Genomic DNA, 24,123 nt, shown 5'->3' with positions numbered 1-24,123 from the left:
CAGCCCTGGCAGTGTTCAAAGCCAGGCTGGGTAAGGCCTTGAGTAACCTGGTTTAGTCGGAGGTGTCCTTGCACATGGCAGGGGAGGTTGGGACTAGATGATCTGTAAGGTCCATTCCAACACCTCCGCATTCCATGATTTTAAAACCTCACTCCAGGAACCGCGCACTGCACACACACACAGAGCAAAAAGACTGCTGCAGATACCGCAATTTATCATTAAACATCATTTCAATGGCTACAGAGGGACGCAGCGCCCGTCCCTCGCCTTCACTAAGGAGCAGCCGCTTGTGGCGAATCAGCCTGCACAGATCTGTCGTTACTAAGATGAACTTTTCCCTCAGCATTCGGGACATCGCGCACAGCGACACCCTGCGCCCGCCCGCGGGCGCGTTCGTGCGGCCTCGTCAGCCACCGGGCGGGAGGGACGGAGCGAATGAGGGAGCGGCCGCCCGCACTAAAGATGGCGGCCGAGGGTGACCCGTCTGAGGCGTGGCGCTGAAGCCGTTTCCGCCCGCCCCTCCCGTCACATGATCGCCGGGGGCTGCGGCCGCAGCTGCCCGGCCCGGCGGGGCAGAGCCGAGCTGGCGGGGAGCGGGGAGCGGCGGCGGGGGAGTCTGAAGCCTAGCTGAGCCCAGCCGGGCCGGGTCGGATCACGCTGCCGGCCGCGGCGGTGGCACCGGGCGGTCTGGCGCTGAGCGCGCTGCGCGGTCCGGGTGACAGCGGCGAGATGGAGCCCGAGGAGGGAGAGGATCGCACCCCACTGCTGAAGGAGCCCCAGCCCGACACGGGTGAGACGAGCGGCAGCCGCCCCTGTGTGGCGGCGTCGCGTTGCCATGGAGGCGCGGGCCGCGAGCGCCGCTGTGGGGCCCGGGGGTCGGTGCCGGGGTGGCGGGGCAGCGGTGACGGGAAAAGCAATGAGGGAAAAGCGGTGACGGGCCCGGGGGCTGCGCCGCCCGCCCGCGCCGTTAGCGGCGTTGGGTGCCGGGGACGCCGCGGTGCTGGATCGGGCACGGCCCCGAGTCCTGACACGGTCTCGGCTCTGTCGGTGGCGGGGTCAGGAGTGCAGCTCTGTCAGACACCAGCCCTCGCTCGGCTCCAGCCCAGATACCGGTCCAAATATTAAAAACTACCGGGGTCCACCGAGACTGTGTCAAAATTTCAAATGAAGGCAGAATTTGAGTAGGACTAATTTGCTTATTGCGAGTATGGAGAGGACGGAAGGTGAAAGGATGCACGAAGGTAGGAGAGGAGGCTCGATATATTGCCAGAGCTTATCAACAGAGCCCGCATGTTTGTGCTGTTTTGATTCATAGAATGTGCAACCTATCAAGAGTAGAGCAAGATTTTTAGTTTCTTTAGCATGCCATGCAAAAATGTTCTAACCTACTTAGCGAATGTGCAACTGCCTCAAGAGGGGCTGGAAACAAAATGACTTTAAAAGTGCCAGAAGGAGAGAAATTTGAGTTCAAGACTTCCTAAAGCAATACGTTCTTAAGTTTGCACAATGCATCAGGCTCCAGCTGGAGGTGGCTCACCTCACCCACAAGGAAAACTATTGCAGACGAGCAACTTCCTTTAAACTGCCGTGCAACTTTCAGCACAGACCTATTTTTTAACTGCAGTTTAAGAATCTTGTTAGATTATAGCAACGGGGCTTTAAAACATGCCCCTGAAATCAGAATTAGATATAGATGTAGGACCAAAGACTGCTAGTCAAGGTAAGACTTTGACCCCAATGCTTTAAACTTTGGTTAGCTGCTTTAAATTTTAGGGGGTGAATGTGTCTCTGATTATAGCACACTCCTGAAGCACACCTGTAATCTTCTTGAGTCTTCTCTGCTGTTAACCTGATCTAATATTCTTAGGTATTTCACATACACATGATGGAATGACAGGGAACAAATAATTTAGTTGCTATTTGCTTCAGACTTCAATTCTACATGTTTGTTAGCTTTTTTAATTAAGTGTTTACAGTTGGGGGAAAAAAATCTGACACTAATGACCTTAAGTTGTTGCACATATGTTTTGTGGAGCTTGCTCTCCATGCAACTTGTATACCTGTAGGTTTTACATAGGAAGAATAATGGGTATTCCAGTTAATCTGCATTTCCAAGGAAAGGTTACATCATCAGTGTGTTATTCAGCTTTCTGTTATTATTGTCTAACCCCAGCAACTACAAGAAGTGAAACAGTTAAGTAGCTTTACCTGTAATTATATTAATTTTTATAAATTACATGACTTTACATTTTCTACTTAAAGCAAATTGCTTTTTAAGGAACAACAAAGTTGCTTGACTAGTTTTTGTATAGTAAGTACTTCCTGTTCTCTGTGCATGTTGTTTTTAGTGTAAGCAATAAAATCTTGGCTGCTCTCCCTCATGTCATTTAAAAACCCAGGATGGCTTTTTCAAATGCTTCTGAGACAAAACTTATAATTACCACAGGTCTGGAAAGGATTTGGCATATTTGTACAATGGCCTTGTTTAGTATTTGTTATTTAATGAATAATGAAATTAATTTTTATTGATTTATTAAATGAACATAGCAAGTAGAGCATCTCTGTGTCACTTTAACAACTTTGTCGATGTTCCCCTGAAAAAAATAAAATCATATAGGCTCATTTCTTGTTTCAGGGAAGTTTCTGGGAGGGGGAAGGTATCTCATCAGCTTGTCCACAGGGCATGTCCTTTGTTTCTTACTGAAAATCAGAAAATGCAGTCAAGTGATGTAACTGCAGTAGTAGATGAAGCTCTGGTCAGTCCTGTTCGTAGATGTACTTGTTCTATTCATCATTTGAACTCTGAGTAGTGAAAGATGAGATCACTGACTGATGTAAACTGATGTAATATCTGCTGATCTCCAGCCTTCCCAGAATTTCAGACATCCAGGTTATAAAACTTGCCATTAGTAAAGTTGCTCCCTCACAACAGGGGAAACTCTACGCTCTGTTTGAAAATTCTCTAGCTTGTTCAAATAGTTCCCCAACAATTTGACAATCCTGCTCAGTAGTTTCAGACATTCCCAGTTCATAAAGAGTAGCTGTAGAGATTGAAACTATTACTGCTCAGCTCTGATCTGGATCTCCTGGCACTGATGAATGCTTTCTGCTACATGCTGCTGTGTACTACTGCAGGAAATCAATAACTGTGTCACAGTCCATAGTCTGCTCTCTGTGTATAAACAGCTGACAGAGTTGACTTAATGTCACGACACTGATTTTATGCTGAATCTTAGGACTTGCTTCCTTTGTCTTGTGACTGCCAAGAGGGTGTACTGGGCAGCTGTGAGCCTGTTTCACAGTGCCAGCACAGTGTTTGCCATTCAACTTTCTGGTAGTTTTGGCAGCTGTCAGCAAACGTATATTCTCTTGTAAGCAAACTTATAGAAGAAAAATTTGTCCTAGAAAATAGCCTGAAGTAGCAATGACCATTCTTTAGCACTACTTTAGGAGTATTTGTGTTTCTTGTAACCATTTTTGTGTATATTACTGGCTTCCCACTAATTGTTTTGGGGTTTTTTTTAAGTGTGACATTCTGTCTTGAATAAATATTACAGTATTTTGGAGAGGACTTTTGAAACTATTTTCTAAATCCATTTCCACAGACCACACATTACCCATCCTCTGCAGTCATCACTGTAGCATGGATAGCTGCCTGTTGTCTAAATGAGGATTGCGTTTGCTTTGCACATCAGTAGGAAAGTGGGGTTTTAAAATTTTTTTCAGCCAGCCTCAGACACTACCCCTATTGAATAAACCCTGCTTATGAGTTGTTGTTACTCTGTTGGGTCTGTTAAACATTTTTCATTTGCTGTCGTTTCAGTCCCTGCATGCTGCTCAGCTCGCTACAATCTCGCACTCCTGGCCTGTTTTGGGTTCTTCCTCCTGTATGCATTGCGTGTGAACCTCAGTGTCGCTCTGGTGGATATGGTAGAACCTAACACAAGCTTAGCAAAGAATGCCACTTCCAATGTGTGTCCAGAGCATTCTTCCTCCATAAATGCTCCTCGCAACACAACGGTGAGGTCTCAGACATTGTCTTGTAACGTGGCATGTCAAAGTGGTTTTAGAACTCTGTGATAGATAGAACCATATTTAGGTGGCAAGAGAACAGGCTGTTTTTACTGGATTGCCTTTCCAGTGGTTCTTTTAAAGCTATTCTGGGAAGTGTTAGCCTTAAATGACTGGCTAATTGAGAAGCGCTGTGCTCAGGGTCAGATTTTTTACGTACCTCTTTTCTGTTATTCCTTAGAAATTGGCTAATCTGATCACGTAGATCTACCATGACTCACTGTTTTATATGCTACTTACCAATTGTTAGTGTTACATCTGCGTCAGAGCTCCCATCACTGTCCAATTTGCCTGTTCTTTGTACAATTACAATGCCATAAAATTTCATTACAAATTAACATGTAATATTTCTCTTCACTTCTTCAGTCTCTTTCCCAGATCATGTTTTTTGTCTTTATATCCTTTATCTCTGACTTCCAGTAATTCTTAAAATCACATTTCTTAACTGCCAGATATGGAAAAAAAATTTCTAAAGGAACCCCCAACTTCGTGAATTTGGACTTGCATAGATCTTGTCTTGTAATTGAAATTATTCCTGAGCACTCTTACCATCTTCCTTTTTTTCATTTCAAGCAATTTTTTCATTGATTGTTTAGATGTCATTTATTATTTATCACAAGCAAATTACAATGGTGAACTTTATGGGAAGATTGTCTCATCATTTCTTTGAAATGTATGCAGCTCATTTAGATGCAGAAAAATTGGTCTTTTGGAAGCGATCCCAAATTTCAGAATCATTTTATTGGGCAACAGTTCCTGCCTTCTTGCTGGCTTCCTTTATAGCTGCAGATTCCTGTCTCAATCATCTTCACTTTTATTGCATTGTCCACTAAACTTGTCTTCCCTCTGTTGTGCTTCTCCTATTATTCTACCTACCCTTGTGAGCCCTGTCCTTGACTGCTCTCTTTCTTTATGTTAAATTTAAGCACCTGCATCTCCTTATTTGGTTTTGGGGTGTTGGTTTTGGGTTTTTTTTGGGGGGTGGAGGGGGGTTGTTTTTGGGAGACTTTTTTGTCCATAAATTTTCTGCAGGTAAAGCCATTTTATAGGGCATGCATGATAGAATGTCCACTCTGATTCAGAAGTGGGATTTTTACTCAGGCATATTTACATAGTCAGTACCTGTCACCTAAGCCAAGCTGCTTAGAATTCAAAAAGGAGTAACTGCCAGAGCACTTGTACTTCATGTAGTGATGATTTACATACTTGGGTTAGATATGTCCAAACAGATGTAAACTACCTGAATTAGATTTTTAACACAACTTTGATTGCAGTACAGATGGGTGTAGTGGAGAGAGACTCCAGAGAGTAGGTCACAAAAAAATTGAAATTTATCTATAAAGGACTAAATAGCAGATCAATGTAATAAAAAATATGGTCAGAGAAACTGCTGTCTTTAACTTACTGCATTTTGGTTTTTTGTTGTTTTTTTTTTGTTTTGTTTTGTTTTTTTTTTTCTCAGGGACAAAAGTATTCTTGGGATGCTGATACTCAGGGATGGATCCTTGGTTCTTTTTTCTATGGCTATATCATTACTCAGATTCCAGGAGGATATCTTGCAAGCAAGATTGGAGGCAAACTGTTGCTGGGGTTTGGCATCTTTGGTACCTCTGTATTCACTTTGCTTACTCCCTTAGCTGCAAATTTGGGAGTTGGCTACCTTATAGCTGTCAGAGCCTTGGAAGGACTGGGAGAGGTAATCTTGATTTCTCTGTGTAATTTGAAAATTTGTCTGAATAATTTGTTTACAGTTTTAGTGATTAGACTCTTGGGGGGTTGTTATGCTGGAATAATGTATGGATTGTTTCATTTGAGTGATTTAGTTTTATGGTTTTTAGAATAATTGATGCATTTTCACTATATTTTAGCCTAAGCTTTTCAAACAAGAAATGTAAGGATACTTGAGACAAAACTGTTCTAATTTTTCAGAAACTAGGGCCTCAGAACAGTGTTGTTTGTATTGTTGCTGCTTTTCCAGTATATACAGAGTCAAAAGCAGGAGAAGCTATTTCTGCCTTCTTATTCCCATGCCTTGCACAATTTTTGTAAGTGGTTTCTTGCTAGACAACAAACTAATAGATTGTACTACTACTTTTTAATGTAACATGCTTTGAAACATGTAAAGTTGAAGTGAGTTCTAAAATTCTTGCATTTCAACAGAATGACATGATATTTTCTAGGGTGTTACCTTCCCAGCAATGCATTCAATGTGGTCTTCTTGGGCTCCTCCACTGGAACGCAGCAAGCTCCTTAGTATTTCATATGCAGGTGAGAAATTCCCACGCTGGTAATGGGATTATGAATTTTTACTGCAGTAATGGGGAGGATTGACTTAAATCAAAGGGATTTATATTGTAAATTTTAATCAGCATTTAATCCAGAAAGTGAAACATTAAAGTAAATCTTACTTTCCATTAGTTTTCTTCATTTATTCAGGGTTTTTATAACCTGACAAAAGGTATTGATCTACAAATAAGTAAAAACTTGAGTCTAACTTTGGTATAAAGTGGTGCAAATAATTACTGTGAAGCTGATTAATAGAAGGTACTGTAAATAGAAAATATTTAGCATTAAGAACAAAAAAGCTGGGGGCAGTCACAGGATAGAGCGGTTTGGTTGACTTTTGGAGGGTTTTCTAAGTGTTCTTGGAGGACCTTAGGGAAGAAAACACCCAAGGCCTCAGGTATTGCTGCAAGAGCTCCTAGTAGGAGTCAAATACTGTCTGACCAGATTGTCCTAGATATGCTGTTTGGAAGGTGTAATGTTTGATACCAGATTTGCTTCTTTGAAGGTACTTGTTACAAAGGATTTTTTATTTAGCAGGGTGATATATTTGTACTGTGCTTTCAGTTCATTCTGTAAGTTAGCACTTAGCAAATGTAAGTTGACACTTAGCAAAAGGTAGCAATTGCAATGCACTTCAGTTTGGGTCGACTGCAAATCAAGCCAAGTTGTTCTCTCAGAAATTCTGTTGTTGTTTAACTTCTGTACTTTGTGTTCGACTGACCCAGGCATTCACTCCCCTTGTGTTGGTCTGGCTAAGTCAGTGAGACAGTCATACTTTTAATGAACTAAATGAGAAGAAACATTTACACCACCATCTGATCCATTCCACTGACACAGATGGTTATCTAAACCAAAGCCTCCCTCTGGTGCCCTTTGTGTTGAGATAAAGTCAGCTTCTTTGCAGCAACTGTGGTCGGTCACACCCAGTATTATTCCCCAAGTTTGATGGATATATTGCTCTTGCCCTCCTCCACTGAGCTTTCATGCATTTTAGGGGTTTATTAGTCAGTCACATTGCTCAGTGCAGCATTTGAGGGGCAGGTGAAAAACACAGGTTTTTCTAAATTTGCTGGTCAAAATTGATGTTATTTCTTTGAGGATGACAAATTTTGTACTCAGTTACTGAAGTAATGGTTTGCTTTGCTCACTCTTATTAGTAATAAATCTTTTTTATTTGACCTGTGGTTTATGAAAAAGACAGGTCTATACCATGTAAACTTCAGCTACAGTTTCTTAAGGAGCTAAGATAATCTAGTGACTCATTTTTCCCAGAGGGATGAAGCTTCATCACTTTGCTCTGAACTAAATGTCTCATCATTCGTTTAAGTGACCCTTCAAAGAGCTACTTCAACTCATCTAATGCATCAAAAAGCTTTTTTTCTTTCTCTTTTTAAAAAATCTGTTTCTGCCTGGATATTTAATTAAATATACTTTAAAAGAAGTCTTCATGTGAGACCAAACACACAAGTTAAGCAGAGCAGAGTTGGGATTGCCTTCTACTGCATTTAGCAATTGGAAGCTTTTAAACAGTCCTTTTGTATTTTGTGTAAATATATGCTAATGTACTAGTGAGAAGAGTCTGTGACCTTGAACAGCCCATTGTTAGCAGTCATGGGTGGATAAGATATCTTGTGTAATCTTTGCGGGCTGTTTTCCTTCCTGTCCTTCCACGTTGGCAGTCATGTGTCTGTAGTTAATTTAATCGTGATCATGTTGATTTTCCGAGAGAACATGTGGTTGAGGTGATAAGTAGTTGTTTTTTTGATTTATATTTTGCATGATGTCTGTGGTTTTGTTGTTCATCGTTGGAACTTTCTGCCTCAAATAAAAATTGTTTCCATGAAGATGGAGTCTAGGCAGCCAGAACATAATATTTTTTGAGTTGAGATTAAGTTTGGAGAAGTAATCATGCAGCTAACATTAAAAGACATAACTTACTGTTTATCACCAGTAGAGTGTAAAGTATGTAAATAATATGGGTTTCTGGTTTAGATTTCAAAAGGGAAATACCTGCCACCCTTATTCTTTGCAAAATGTATGTTGAATTTTAAGCATAGGAATAGTTCTTTCTTGCTTTTGGCTTTATTCTGACCTGGAATATGTTCATCTTTCCCTTCCCCCTTGATGCTAGACCCTGTCACATTCAGGAACCATGGAATTGAACCTACTGGTTATATATGCATGACTTCTGCTTCATGTTTCTAGCATTCCGGGTTTTGTGGAGCTAGAAGGAGATAAGAAAATGCAAACTGATTATATTGTCACATTATACTCCCAAGGCCTTAATTATACTGTGTTCAGCTCTCTTGTTCTGCAGCAATACCAGTTGACTAATTTGCATTGGTTTAGATGTGTTAGAGCCATCACTGTTGGAGACAAATGTGTGAAGAATGCTGATCTTTTATTGCTCCTTCCTTCTAATTTTGGCTTCTTAGGGCTTTATGGCTCTATTTGCTTGAAGCTGCCAAGGCTGCTCATTGTGCCTGTGTTTCTTCAAAGCAAAGCACAACCCTCTAGTGGCAGTGACAATATTTATTAATGATTTATTGCAGAAAAATAAAATAACTCTGAAATGCCACTTATACTTAAGGGGTCCATATGATACCTAATTATTTTTCCACTTTGTTTTGCTTTCTTCTGGTAGGTGCACAGCTGGGAACTGTTGTGTCTCTGCCACTATCTGGTTTAATTTGTTACTATATGAACTGGATTTATGTGTTCTACATATTTGGTGAGTTTGTTTTGTTTTGATTTTTCTTAATTATTAAAAGTGCAATCCAAATTCCTTTTGAAAAGCATATCTTATAAAACTTACTTTAAGCTTTAAAAACGTGTTTGACATGTTGGGTTGCTATTTTATTCTTTCTAGGTAATTAGAGATATTTAAAGCTAAGTAGATTCCAGTGAATGGCTAAATAAGCCTTCTTCCAGAGAGCAAAGCTGTCTCTGAGTTGGACAAAAGCTGGTACAAGTCAAATGCTCTTAACTCTCCCACCACTTGAAAACAACAGGCTGAAATTTCTTATCTGAAGTGTGAAATTGAGTTAATAACTTTAATCCCAGGAATAAACCTCAACTTTGAAAGAACGTGTGAAAAGTTCCTGCTGCTTAAAATGTAAACTGTGGAAAATCTCTAGCAGTCACAGGGACCCTGAAGGAATGCATAGCATGTTTATGTGACATATTCTGATGAAGCTGAAACAGAAAATATTTTTTAACAGTGTATCTTAGCAAATACTTTTTACAGGTCTGTTTACAGCCATTTCATATTCTGCATGGAAAAGGAGGAACCAGAATATAAGTCAAGAGTTAGATTTTCCTGTAAAAGAACATCTCAGATTTTTTACTAATCACAAAGATTCAAACCAAGAACTGAACAAAATGAAATAAATTACAATGTTACAGTTACATAAAGTACAATTAATTTGGACTGATTATTGAAAAGTTACCTTTTGTCAAATGACAATTCTAGCGTTGGCTTAAGAAAGAAAAGGAGGAATAGTACATGAATTAAGATGCATGTAGTGGTAAGCTGTTTATGTGCACAGAGTATTTTTTGTGATTAAACTTAATGTGAACTTTTTATTTCCTGAGGGTGAGCCATATACTTTTGTGTTTTTTCCACATGACTGATACGAAAAATACGATTATGTATGAGCACACAGCTTTCTTGCTGTATGAAGAACTTCAAGTAGAGAAAAGAGAGGGGAAAAAACAAAATCTGCTTAGTCATCTTAATTTTTTATTATAGATAAATATGCATTGTTAAGCCACTTTGAGCAGCAAGTATTTGTAAGTAGATAGAAAAATAATGTTCATTAACATTGTAGTAGAGTATCGAAAACACTTCTGACTATATCATCTGATAATATTACTTGATAAAATTGCTTTTTTTAAATTTCTATCTCTTCACCTATCTTTTCACAACTATAGGTGCACTTGGCGTATTATGGTGGTTCTTCTGGATGTTTTTTGTTAGTGATACACCAGAAACTCATAGGAGCATTTCACATGCTGAAAGGGAATATATACTGTCTTCTCTAAAAGATCAGGTACAACACTTTGGTAGAGACCAACCTACTTAAGTCTGAATGTAAACCATGAACATGGTTGTTAATGTCAAGCTTTGTTTATCATTTGTTACATATTTTGTTATGCGTTGTTATATGTTTATGTAAACATGTTTATGTTTAGAATAACATTCTTAACCTGAGGTGGAGACAGGATTTTTCAAACAAAAAATATTTTTAAATAGTGCAGTTGTAAACTGAAAAATAATCAATAATCAAACAAAGCATTTATAATAATGCCTTTTGTTACAGATGCTGTTGAAGTACTTTATTTAAAAAGCTTTGTATTAAAAAAGAAGCTCAGCTGTCATTTTGTACTAGATGCAGACCTGTATAATGTCTTTAACATTTGCAATACAACATTTCTCGTTCTCAGTGTGTCATCTAGAGTAAGAAACAGATTACTATTTGCAAAAAAAATACTAATGATCCAGTTCCCAGTTTCTGCGTAAGATTCATTCCTGTGACTTCATTCCTATGTATTTACAAACTGAAGCTGGCTGAGATACCAAAATTAGCATCTAGGGTTGAGCAGGAAAGATTCAGCTAAATCAACACCTGAAGGGTGACTAAATATTTAATTATTTATTGTAAAAACAGAAGACATCAAATTTCAACAAGGGAAGGCATTCTTTTTGAGTTACAAAATATAGTAATTGGTTTACTTTGGAATAGTAAACATCAGAGCAGTGACATTCTTTAGTATACCTTCATTGAGAACTGAAGACAGTAATTTATGAATTGCTGATGACTTGCATCTATCAACTGAGACTTGGTTTTTTGCCTTTCAGAATGGATAATGGGCATAGATTTGGTTAGCATCAAAACCACTGTATTTAGTAAATATTCATATCAACATCCTGATTTACTTATTTTTCTCTTCTCTTTCTCTGCTTGCCAGCTTTCTACACAGAAATCTGTTCCCTGGAGACCTATGCTGGGGTCCCTTCCACTCTGGGCTATTGTTGTGGCACACTTCTCTTACAATTGGACTTTCTATACACTTCTTACACTCTTGCCCACATACATGAAGGAAATCCTACGATTTGATGCACAGGAGGTGAGATATATACAAATACAGTCATTTTCTTCTGAATTAAAGAAACTAAATCACCTGCTGTTCAGAATAGAGAACGTTTAAGAACCTTGGAATGTAAATGTATAGCTGGAAAATAGCCCTGCACAGTTAAGCAGATGCATTAGAAATGTTTCCTGCCTTATAATTTCCACTTTATTGGATTATTTGACATTTACTTTAGTGCTAGCTTTCACGTTAAATTTTCTGTTTGAAGATGCATGGTATCCATCTTTAACTGGTCTGCTTTAAAACAGTAACTATAAAAATACTTTTCCTGTTATATGGCTTCTATGATTATTTCAGTCTATGATTATAAATTCTATGACCTCTGAAATAGTATCTACATCTTTGTTAACTCATAAGGAAGAACATTTTCAGTTAAAAATAAAACTAAAAAAAACATTGGACAAGTGGCATTTTTGAAAGTATTTTAAGGATAGGGTTTTGGGGAGAAAGGAACCAGAGATAACCTTCATTCTGATTATATCACTTTCCAAATTGTCAATTTCTTTCCTCAATGAGCAGCAGAGGTAAAATACCTTTTCTTACTAGGGTAACTGGATGAAACAAAACTGTAGTCTTAAGGTCCAGATATAGTGCTTTTCAAGAAAATTTTATAAAACTAAATTATTTATCAGGGAAAAATTAGGGGGTGGGAAAAGTGTAATATTCTTATTTAAACCAATTACTTGACTGTACTGGTCTGTCTTAAATGAAACAGTTTTGGTGATGGCATAGCTTACCTGAAGAAACTGGTGTAGTTAACATAAAAAGGTGCTGAGAAATTGCAATAAGTTTAGCATAGTCTATTCTTGGTTTAGCAAACAAAACTAGTTTAGAGCAATCTGAAGACGACTGCCATGCAAGAAAGAGGTGATGCTAGCAGTCTTGGCAGGACAAGATGGGAAACCTTAGCATTAGAATAGGTGGTTGTGTTAGGGCAAGCTGCAAAGTAGCTGGAAAAAACTAACTTAAATTGCTGCTTGTGGTCCTTGTTATGGCCTCTTCAGGTATTCCCTGAAGAGGGGTCAACATCTGTGAAAGTCATTCTTTACCACAGCTCTCAGTTGCATGTTTTGTAAAACACCATTGCATTAAATAGTAACAGGCTCTGCTGTGAAGTGGTTTCCTTTGTCTCTGGGTTATGTTTTTTTCTTTTTGGTACTGACCATTTTGAAGATGAAAAAAAGAGCTTATGTAATAGTGTTGGACCAACTTTGTTGGCACACATTTAGATGGAAATTGCATTACCATTGAAAATATTATACAGCTGTTGCTGTTCTGTTTCCTTTCTAAAATAGAGAAATTAGTTTAAAATAATGCTGTATATTTGAATAGTGCTTCAAAAAGGTTTTTTAATTACTGATACTGTCTCTATTCTTCAAAACTTTACTTATTGTTTTTAAAAACTGAGCACTGAAATCCAACAGGCAGCATGCTTAAGTACTGATAGAATGGACTTTAGGTGGGGATGTATTTCTTATTTCATTTAAAATTAAAATTCCTAGGGAGTCTTTTACTTCTTGACAATTCCGCATTTCATACTAGTGTATAAAGGTCATACTATTTCTATTCAAATACTAATTTTAATCACAGATAAGGTCAAATTATAGCTGTTTCCAGTATCTATCCATATTTTTTTTGAAAGGCTGTAAATGTAGGCAGTTTAGTTTCCCTTCATCAGAAGATCATGTAGAATCAGGCAGAAGTCTCTAAACAGCATATGTTTAAAGTAATGAGAATGGTGACTTCAGTATAAGTAATGCTAGATCCTGAATCCCTCTGCTTTGGGGTCGTGGGATATCCAACCTAGATGTGATGAAAAGTCCTTTGAAAAGATTTTGTCTCTGTTTATAGCCAGCACCAGATGTCTCAGCAGATGCATAAGGAATAATGTAATGTAACAATAGTACAAACCTCAGAGATTCTGTATAGTTTTTGTAATTCTGAATAATATTTACAGCTTCCACTTAGCAATTCACTTGATATTGGTATCCTGAAAATTCCACAGTCAGGTTAATGTCCACAGGATACCTTCAGTTACAGTTTTTTTTCCTGAAGTTAGTTGCTGATCTAAATCTTTTGAGTTTTTTGTCTGACTGCATTGGTAGTTATGGATTAAGTAATGATTGATTTGTTATTTTATTCTTTTAACTGTCTTCTTTTAACCTCCTAACAGAATGGATTTTTGTCTGCCCTGCCTTATTTTGGCTGCTGGTTATGTATAATTCTGTCTGGCCAAATTGCTGATTATTTACGGGAAAAACAGAACTTCTCTACTGTTTGTGTTCGCAAATGTTTTACCCTAATAGGTAGGTACAAGTATCTTCTCTTGGAACATTTAATAATATCAATTTGGGAAAATTTAAGGGCTTGGGGGAGTAATCTGGCATTCTGCTGTGAGATGAGGCAGCATTGTGCGTGGCTTGAGATAAGCAACTTTATTTGTACATTACTAGGCCTACTGGATAAGAGAACAATAAAAGATTGTCAAAAGCTTTTTTTAGGTCAAGATAATTGGACTACAAATCATAAATGGTTGTGAAAAGTCACCATAAAAGGGTGAATGAAGCATTGTTATCAAAAAGGGTTTATCAAAGTGACAGGATTATTGTTCAGCATGAGCCTCTTCTGTTGTTCAGTGTTTTGTTTATCTAAAACTAAAGTAACTGAGTAGGAGTACACTTGTAAAATTTGCAATTGCTGCCACAGTAGAAAGACCAAAGAGAATCCAAAATGGTCTTGACTGACTAGGAGGAGAGATGACCTGAAATCATCAACAGATCAGCCAGGTCAGGTTTTTGATGAACACGAGTAGAAGGCTGTATTTAGGAAAGAGAAGTTAATTGCTGAATGGAGGGGGGACAAGAAGAAGAAATTGAAGGGGAAAAAAAAAAAAAAGACAGATTAGGCACAGGATTCACAGAAGTTACAGCCCAGTTATTGTATGGTGATCCTTGCTACCTTCTCAATTCATCTGATTCAATTACTTTCTTTAAAGCAGCTCTTGTAATAAATTCTCAGCATTTTGTTTGTCTTAAGCCTATGTTACTTTGGTGATCCAGTTTACTGCAGGGCTGCAGGCCTCACACCCTTGTATGTATAACTCAGGAAAAAAATGTTGCTGTCTTAGGAAAAGCAGGACTTAGGTTGGCTTCATCAACAAAAGCTGTTGCAGAGGTCGTGATGGGCTCTGGTACTGGGAAATGGCTACCAAAGCTAACTGCAGATAGGAAGCAGTGTGCATGAGCTCATGATGGCTGATAAGCTGTTCACAGTGCCTGATGCAGCATCTGTACAGCTGTCTTGGATTCACCCAGGGCTCACAGTGTGCATGTAGCTTCAGTTTATTTACAGCAGTAAATAAAATTAATTTGAGGTAATTTTCAGAGCCTGTTGATTTTTGTTATTTTTTTTATCTAGTTTGTTTTTTGCCACTGGAATGGGATATTTCTGATTTAGTTGCTGCTTCCTGAGACAACAGTTTTGCAACCCATCTGCACTTCCTTTTTACAAGGACATGTTGTGATAGGACGAAGGGGAACGGCTTCAAAGTGAAAGAAAGTAGATTTGAATTAGATAATAGGAAGAAATTCCTTAGTGAGAGGGTGGTAAGGCACTGGAACAGGTTGCCCAGAGAAGGTGTGGCTGCCCCATCCCTGGCAGCGGTTAAGGCCAGGTTGGATGGGGTCTGACCAGTCTGATGGAGTGGAAGGTGTCCCTGCCGGTGGCAGGGGTTGGAGCTAGGCGGTCTGTGCGCTCCCTTGCCCCGCGGCGCGTTCCCGCTGCCGGTGTGCGGGCGCGGTGCGGTGCCGGCGCCGTGCGCCAGGGGGCGCTGGGAGCGCACGGAGCGCGCAGCGTGGCGCCTCGGGCGGCTCGTGTTGAACGTGCATTGATCCCGAGGTGTCTGTCCCAAGGGATGATCGGACCTGCCGTCTTCTTAGTGGCAGCCGGATTCATAGGCTGCAACTACGCTCTGGCTGTTGCATTCGTGACCATATCGACAACACTAGGAGGATTTTGTACATCAGGCTACAGCATCAACCATCTGGACATAGCACCTTCGTAAGTATTGCTGAAACTGTTGTTAGTGCATGTGAAATGTTTATGACCCCTTTTTTTTTCTTTATGTGTTGCTGGGGTGCCTTGGAAATATAGCTGTGCAGCATCTGCTGTGCAGACCTGAAGTGTGAACACTGACAACTACTTGAGTTTACAATATTAAGCACTATATTTCCAGAAAGTGCAAGTTTGGTAGAGTATAGGACATAAACAATAATTTAGAATCATTCCAATTTAAATCCTGCATTAGTAACTTATATAATTCCTGTAGTTACAGATTGTAATTATAGACTTGATAAATTTTTGTCACATTTGATTCATGTTCTTAATAGGACATAGTGTTTTTTGAACTGTACAATACAGTTAAGTGTTTCACTGTTTTTAACTTTTCCACTGGAGCTATCAACCTCTGGCATGAACATTACCTTATTTAAGCACTGTGATACAGGCACATTATTTGCATTTGAGAAACACTCTGTACTCTGGAATCTAAATCTTGTTACAAGTAATTGACCTGATTTGTCAGTAGGTGACATCAGGTATGTACAATTGCTCTTAAATGAATAATTTTCAAGAGTGGAAAGTTGAGACTTCAGGCTGTAATTTCTCCAGAGTGTTACAAATTGGGCAGATCTGTCAGTTTCTCAGAGCACAGATGTATGTACATTCTTCTAAAAGTGGACTGGTCATGTACTTTGCTTTGTCATTCATTTACCTATTTGTGGTATTGTGGTATTAGATGTGAACAGGGTAAAATCACTTTATGTCCAAAGAAAGGTGTGTTTCAGTATTAATGTATAAAAGTAAAAGACTTTAAGTGTAGAGGAAAAAATATTTTGCAGAAATAGTATCTATTAAAAATTCTGATCATTGATACAACTTATGGGAGATCTTGGGTCCCAAGTGAAGATGGTATGCAGGCTTTGGCAATTAAAACAATGGCAGTCACTTCCCTAATCATGGACAATTCTTGACTTAACAAATGGATATGAAATTGTGGGAATCCAGTTAATCTTGGCAAGTGAGGTTCGGTAGTAAGAGAAGAGTTATCAGTGGTCAGCTATAAACAGCTTGTAATGCTGAATTGAATATGAAAGTAAGAAAAATAGCTTCTGTTAGTGCACTTTATTTTAAATTACATGTAACTACAAATTTTGAAGATGTACTTAAAGCTGTGCATGTGGGGTATTATGGGACCATTATATAACTTCTGTTTCAAGCTTAGTTTTGCAGAACTACAACAGTTAGTTTCCAAAATATGTATTAAATGGTGCTTGTTATGTGAATACAATTTAACCTGTCCATGGAATGCAAGAGAGCTGTGACAGGAAAAAGGAAATCATGCAACTGCAGTGTGACTTACACACACAAGGAACTTCTGTATGTAGGCAGTGGATGAGGTTTTCCAAACTAGGATGTTGTATGTGTCTTCTAATTTTAGATACTTCATTTTGCATTTCAAATATGTTTATTTGAAGAGTGAATTTAGTTTTAACAGTATTCAGAGTATTTCAGGTGTTGAAAAAAAGCCACAAGAAGAAAATAACATGACACAGTGCTGATGTCTGTCAGCAAGCAGAGGTGGTTATCTCACAAACTGCTGCTGACCCCTCTGAGCAAATCCCACTCTGTTCTTCCTGCCCTTGATAAAGCTTTTCCCCTTTGCATTTACACCAGACAAGTTCCTCTAGCTCTTCTTCCCTCTCAGACAGGCAGAAAGGAGCACACTGAGTGCAAGAGGGGTAAGTGTCTTTCTGATAGCTCAGGAATTTTGGCCCAGCATTGCCTCTAGAGGTGAGTGGCTGCATAGGAAGGAAGACTTTCCTTGGTGGTGATGTGGTCAGGATGAGTGCTGTTTTATTGAAATCAGTGAATTTCTATTCAGCACATGCATGCTTTACTTCAGGGTAAATCTGTTCAAATGGAGACAGAAGGGAAAAGATGTGTCCTTGTAACAAAGGTCATGTTAAGAAATTTCTTCATAGATACACAATGCATACATACACAATTTCTTCATAGATACACAAATGCAAAAAACATCTGAGAAGAAAAAGAAGACTGTCTTTCCCCCTCTCCCATACCTAATTTTTTGCAACTTGTCTGAACTTTGTTGAATAAAATGATCAAGGCAGATATCCATAATTTCAAGGAAATGCTTGATACAATTGTAGAAATCTAAAAACAGGGTCTGCGTAAAATTGTGAAGGAAACCTTGGTAAAGAGTCTACTTAGAGCTCAATATTTATTTTCCATAATTTACTGAAAGACATTAGAAAAAACAAGTGATTCAAAGCAGTTTCAAAATGCACAAATGCCCATTTAAAGTTGTGGTTAAAGTATGCTGCCAAGAATAGCAAATGGTCCCTTTTGGTTACTAAAACTTGCATTATATCAAAGAAATAATTATTATATTCACAAGAAAAAAGTGAATGAAAATACTGGTGTTTAATTAACAACAGTATTTGCTGTGTGGTTTTCATTGCTTATGTGTATTTATTATGCCATTGGTGAGTTGAATTGGGGAAGGGTTAGGGACAAGAGGGACAATATTGTTCTTTTGGGGAATATGTATTATATTTTAGTTGTTAAATTGACATTAGTATCTTTATATTATTACAAATTTTAATATTGGTGTTACCATGATCCCTTGTAAATTTGTGTGGCTCTGTTGTACACTAAATGCTTCACATAGCTGTTTTTTTTTACTCATGATTTTACTACTTGACTGCTTTACAAGTTAATTTGTATTTGGTTATTCCCACTATGCCATAAGTACCTGACCAACAGCCTACTATTGGTTTTGCTCTACAGACACGTCACTTTTTGCTTTTCCTTTTCGTATGGGAGTTTCCACTGTGCTAAGGGAGTGTCATCGGTTATCTGCATCAAACAGTGAGCACTATCAGGAATGCAACCTATGTCAGAAACACTGGGCATAAACAGAGGCATTTAGCCAGCAATTGATTGCCATAGATCTTTGTTGACCAGAGAAACTATTAAACCATGTTTAATTTTAAAAGTGTCTGTTAGCAGTATTGTAGTGCTTAAACATACTGAAGACATTTAGAGTGCATTTGGTTCTACTTAAAGGCTTTAAACAGGGTTTTGCTTTATGTGCTTATTTTCCTAAGGGAAACTTTTACACTTTGACATTTAGCTTCATAAAATCCTATTAATTCTAAACCACTTTCCAAGATAGGAAGACTGCATGCTAGGTTTATAAAAAAATAAAAAGGTTTTAACTAAAGCATTGCAGTGCTTTAAAGTGATGTGTAGCGTAGAGTTTAAATTTAAAAAATCAACTAGTAGGCTAGATGATTGTTTCCCTTACTCAGGAAAAGAACACATGTTTTTCTAATACCACTGGAATGAATATTGCAATCTTTTGGAACAATGCTGTATGGTTGAATTCTTCTGTTTTGGTAAATAGGATTTCAAGGTTATGCATTTCTCTTTAGAGATTAAATATGTTTCTGTTATGTTAGTATTGGTGAGGACATAATTTTACTCTGAACAGCCTAAAATGGTCACTGGGATATGATTCCTTTCTCCTGTGGTAAACTGCATCTATTAGTATTTTATATGATTCTTCAGCCAACAAATCCACCTTGAAAATCTAAAACACAGGGATCTGTGCCCTGGTGGTTAGGAAGTCAAACTTCTGTGGAGCATCCAGCTCTTATTTCTCTTCAGTCTCTCACACAAGTCCGTACTTGTGGTACAGTTTCAAACTTTCGGTATTGCAACATGCATGTTGAGAGAGATCTTGAATTACTTAGAGATGAGGTGCTGAGACTCAGATATTAAGCAAGTTACCAGCTTTTCCCAGCAAGTTTTTATGGCCTCTGGTGCATTCACATACAATTGTGAGTGAGAGAGCAGCATGTTCATGGAACAGGAGGCCTCTGAATGGAGCTGCAGGAACAGCAACCAGCAGAACTGGTTTAGTCAGACCCATTTCCCATTGGCCTTGACCCACAGAAAGCTGAAGGGAAGGACTGCCACAGCACTCTGAACTCCTATCTTTGGAATATATTCTTTGTAATGTAAGTGGGGATATCCAGGCACACTGCTGATATTGCCTTCTTGGGAGACAAATTTTTAGCAATGAAACCTGAACCAACTCTTACTGTTGGCAGACAGCACTTTGTCATACTCGTTGTCTTTCTGCTTCAAGATGCAGTGCATCTTTGATTGCTCCAGTGGATCCATTCCAGACAGTTTGGTTGTGGTGTAGCAAAGGGGATGTGGGTTTGGATTATGGATCTTGAGCAAAGCCATAGGCAATTTAAGTTAAATTCCATAACTAGCCTCTGAAAAATATAGACATATAGAATCATTTAAGTAGAAAATGATCTCTAAGATCATTGCACCCAGCCATTAACCTAACACTCCCAGGTCCACTACTAAACTCTGTCCCTTAAAATGTATGTGCCAAGCTGTCAGTGAGTGTTATTAGAAGAAAAGCAAGTCATTCTCACTGGAATATTTGTGTTTTAATTTCTCTTGTGTGATCAAGATGAGGCCTATGTAATCAGGTTAGGCAAAATTGTTCCATGATTGATAAGCCTTACAAGTTAATAAGCAGTATTAACAACTTCTTTTGCAGGTATGCTGGAATTCTCCTTGGGATCACAAATTCTTTTGCTACTATTCCAGGAATGGTGGGGCCAGTTATTGCCAAAAATCTCACTCATAATGTGAGTCTGTTTATTGCTTTTTTCAGTTGTTATATTTTTATCTCAGTTGAATGGAAATTCCTTCTTCTCAAGTCTTCAGTCCTTAAATGAAACACGGGTTACTTTGTTCAATGGTGTTCCATTGTTGTGAATTACTTAATTCCTAATTCCTAGCTTTTATTGTCCTGATTCTGATCAGGAAAATAAGGGTAAAATCAAAGACTTGAAAATTTTACTGACTCATCCCTTATATTCTCTAGGAATAAAATTAATATATTTTTATCACAGTAGAACTCTGGAAAAAATGCCAACTAGATGAGACATTTGTGGTATTGTTTTATTAAATTAGAACAAGTTCTTGCTTGGTTTTTTTTTTAATTAACACCTCGGGTGAGGTGTTGAGTTCTAAATGTCAGCATTTGTCAGATAAGTGAGAAACTAGATGCTACTATTAGATTTGACTAACAAGGTGATGTAGATTAGGATAGAAACAGGGAAGCACTGGGGCTTTTGAGGAATTCTTGATTGCTATTTTTCCAGTGAACATATGAATTATTTTAAAATCTTTCAAGAAATGGAGATGGGAGGAGTAAGCTTAGTGATACATTTGAATTTTTTGGAGTTGGAGGTCATTCTAAGGATTTTTTTAAAAACCACAGAATCACAGACTGTTCTGAATTGGAAGAGATCCACAAAGATCTTCGAGTCCAGATCTTAAGTGAATGGCCCATATGGGGATCAAGCTCTAATAAAAAACAATCAGAAAATATTCATTAATATGTGATTCCAATAAAGCAAGTTCTTCCAGATACCTTAACAAGTGGGTTGTTTTAGGGTATTTTTGTTCAGTTTAGTTTTTTCTCCTCCATAGTAATGCACTCTTCAGGTATTCTGTTTTTGTAGTAAGATCATTTACAGGTTTGTTACAGCAGCATCTGGAACTTTAAAAAAAAAAATCCCAAACCTTTAAGACATCTACAGATACTATTTCTTTATTAAAAAAAAAAAAAAAGGCAAAAAGCAAAGAAACCACAGTTCTTTACTACACATTTATTAAGGCCTTTTTCTTAAATACCAGAGTTTAGAGGATTAGTCTTAAAATCTGAGTTAAGGTATCTACCTTGTTTGGACCAAAAAGCTTATGAATCTGGAATGTTCACATAGTAGTCATTAGGAATAGCTACTGCACAGTGCAGGGCACTTCAGCTCTTGGATCTAAGGTAGTGTTTCCCTTATAGTATTTGTATCAATGCATTTGTATCAATGGTTCTGCGTCTTGGGTGACAAACTGGTCTAGATAGGGCAATGCAGTTCTGATAAGTCTGTCTGTCTGTGTAAGCTGTGTTGTAAAACTGAAATTGACTGTACTGATGATTTCATCCTTTATAATGCTTTTATGTTGCTGTGAAGTCATGCTGAATGGCATTTATTTACATTTAAATAGGCAAGGCATGTAGCATTGATTTTAAAATTACTTTTTCTTGAGTGTGAAGCTACAAATTGACTGCATCTTTTTTCTTTTTTCTTTTTTTTTCTTCTTTTTTCCCCCATTTGACAGAATACTGTGGGAGAATGGCAGATGGTTTTCTATATTGCTGCCTCTATTAATCTATTTGGAGCAATTTTCTTTGCATTATTTGCAAGTGGAGAAGTTCAGGACTGGGCAGTCAGTGGATATCACTTGCATAGGAACTGAAGGAGATGTTGAAATACCAAAGCTGTGCTGAGTCCTGTTGTGCTTAGAGCTGTGTGACCAGAAAAGTGCCTTCTCTGCTGATGCCTAGGAGTCTTCAGAGCTGTTCAGTTAAACTACATTATCTCTGTATCTTTTGTTCTGAAAATAATCTGACAGACTATGTATGCTATTTCCTAACAAGAAACTACTTGGATTAACTACAGAAATGTCATGCTAAGACTTGATATCAAATATATGATCAGAGACATTTTAAATCAGTGTGCTAGGCTCTAATACTTTCCAGTTTTTAATTAATCTTTTCTGGATTAGTTTGTAGGCAGATGTTTGCTGATAAGAGAAAAAAGTAAAGTGATTATTTAGCACTGTAAGGAGGAATGACATGCAAAGAACTGTACCCAAGAAAGTGTTTTGAATTCCATTTTGAAACTGATAGTTGGTTTTTTTTGCTGTTTAAAAATTTTTAGAAGATCTCTAGTTTCATATAATCTTTTATAGTACTTTTATTTTGTCATTGTTTTAATGATGGCTAAAAAAATGCATGTGATTTACTTCTATTTTATGCACAAGTTTTGAATATATAAACATTCCCTGTTTCATGAATACAGCTTCACAACTAATACACAACAACAAAGAAGTAAATGTGCCATTGGAATTGAGAGAATAAACCACATATCCTCTGTGGTGCAGGTTTTTCAAATAGGCCTCTTTTTTATTTCCCTCTGCAAAGAGGAAGCAGTGCAGCTCCGTGGTTTAAATCTAGGCAGTGTACAAGAGTGAACTAGAAATAGAATATCTGCATGATTACCTTAAAATAACTTTCAGTTTGGGAATTAATTTTTTGTTCAATGCAGTGGAATTCTTTCCTCTTGCATGTAGATGTTTGTCAGCCTGTCAATGTAAATGAAATAGAATAAGGCCAGTGTAGCAAATAATGAGGAAAATCGATTCTCCAACAGCCTTGTTTGTTAGTCAGATAAAACTAGAGTATAAAAGAACTAGTGCAATTAGCTGGTGCTGTTACTTTCCTATCAAGATAGAATTTGACACTCAAGAGCATTCTTTGCACAACATACACTTAAATGCCACAGAGTAGGATTAAAAGTTATAAAAACAGTAGCCTTATTAAGAACAAATGGCTGAATAATGTTAGAGCCACAAAGCAAAGGAAAATTCCTGTGCCAAAGGTTCCTGGATTGGAGCAATTAGGTAAAAAGGAAAATTCACTGGGCTCTGGGTTTTTCAATTACCATCAATCCAAAGGAAAAGCCCAGTACTAAAGCTGCTCCAGTGGAGCCTACCTTCCTTCATTTCTAGGAAATGGCATCTGCCTCTCCTTTTTAGCTTTAAGAGCCATTTTGTTTTGGCCTTCCTTGAAGTGTCATGTTCTCTGATAGTGGATTTAAACTCTGTTTAAATTTCTGTTTGTGTCTGCAACATTTCCACAATAAACAATGTGTTGTTCAGATTAAATTAGTACTTATTCAGTGGGAGTATGTTAAAGCTATGTTGTGTCTTCAGTGTTTCTACAATAAATGGATTGAATATTTACATGTGCATCTGTTGTTGAAAATTATTGTCTCCCTGAAGTTAGAACACCATTTTTAAAGTGTGCTGAACAACAAGATTGGTGACTGGATTAAGGAATGGTTAATGTTTTCTTGGAAAATTATCTTCCTCAGAAGTTTTTTGTCTGGCTTTACAGGTAAGTATTGTCTTCCACCTGACATTGTATAAAAGTAGTAATTTCACTTTTTGTAAAAATAAATTTATATTCTTTCAGTATCTTTGGTTGAAAAGGAGGGGGGAATTTGAAAAAAAAAATTGTATATCATTTAATTTAATTTATGCCTTTCCTTTTCTAGAGATTGTCATCAGGGCAACATATGGACAGGGTTGCAATTCCACCTGTTCTGAAGTTGGAAACTCCAGCTTCCTGTGCTTTTAGTCTTTTTCCTTGAAAACTGTTCAGCTGGATATCAAAATTTTAAAAATTCTACTTAATGGAGTAGATGCAGTAAAAGTGTATGTACACATTCTCAGTATCAGTTAAATGAGGCTGAACTGGACTTAGTTAAAACTGAATTTTAGGCATATCAGCAGTTGAGCAGTTCAGAAATTTTTTAGACCAGCATACTAGATTTTCTTTTCCCTTCATCTAAGGCACCATTACTCATTTTGCAT

General features: G+C 37.9%; 1 protein-coding gene across 3 annotated transcripts; it reads left to right on the top strand.

Annotated features, from left to right (window-relative positions):
- The first annotated feature begins 386 nt into the window (after positions 1–386).
- SLC17A5 (solute carrier family 17 member 5) lies at positions 387–23,492 on the top strand. Of its 3 annotated transcripts, none has more exons than XM_079299007.1 (11): positions 387–790; positions 3,824–4,020; positions 5,534–5,767; positions 6,252–6,339; positions 9,002–9,088; positions 10,291–10,409; positions 11,329–11,487; positions 13,685–13,817; positions 15,423–15,570; positions 20,177–20,267; positions 21,805–23,492. In XM_079299007.1, exons 1-11 carry the CDS (start codon positions 730–732, stop codon positions 21,940–21,942), a joined length of 1,455 nt encoding a protein of 484 aa, XP_079155133.1. In that variant the 5' UTR covers positions 387–729; the 3' UTR covers positions 21,943–23,492. The 3 variants fall into 3 exon arrangements, with proteins under 3 accessions (XP_079155133.1, XP_079155135.1, XP_079155134.1); XM_079299009.1 differs by lacking the exon at positions 387–790 and adding an exon at positions 886–1,241; XM_079299008.1 differs by lacking the exon at positions 387–790 and adding an exon at positions 1,340–1,720.
- Positions 23,493–24,123: the final 631 nt, after the last annotated feature.

This window comes from Erithacus rubecula (genome assembly GCF_903797595.1).
Source record: "Erithacus rubecula genome assembly, chromosome: 2".
In the NCBI taxonomy this organism is placed as follows: domain Eukaryota; kingdom Metazoa; phylum Chordata; class Aves; order Passeriformes; family Muscicapidae; genus Erithacus; species Erithacus rubecula.
This window is presented reverse-complemented; position numbering and strand designations above follow the sequence as displayed.

What these genes read in the sequence shown, in the direction of transcription:
- SLC17A5 (XM_079299007.1), top strand. Translation starts at nt 730, where the DNA reads ATGGAGCCCGAGGAGGGAGAGGATCGCACCCCACTGCTGAAGGAGCCC. An exon ending in CCTTAGTATTTCATATGCAG is followed by an intron (nt 6,340 to 9,001) that starts GTGAGAAATTCC and finishes TTCTTCTGGTAG; the next exon opens with GTGCACAGCTGGGAACTGTT. An exon ending in TACGATTTGATGCACAGGAG is followed by an intron (nt 11,488 to 13,684) that starts GTGAGATATATA and finishes ACCTCCTAACAG; the next exon opens with AATGGATTTTTGTCTGCCCT.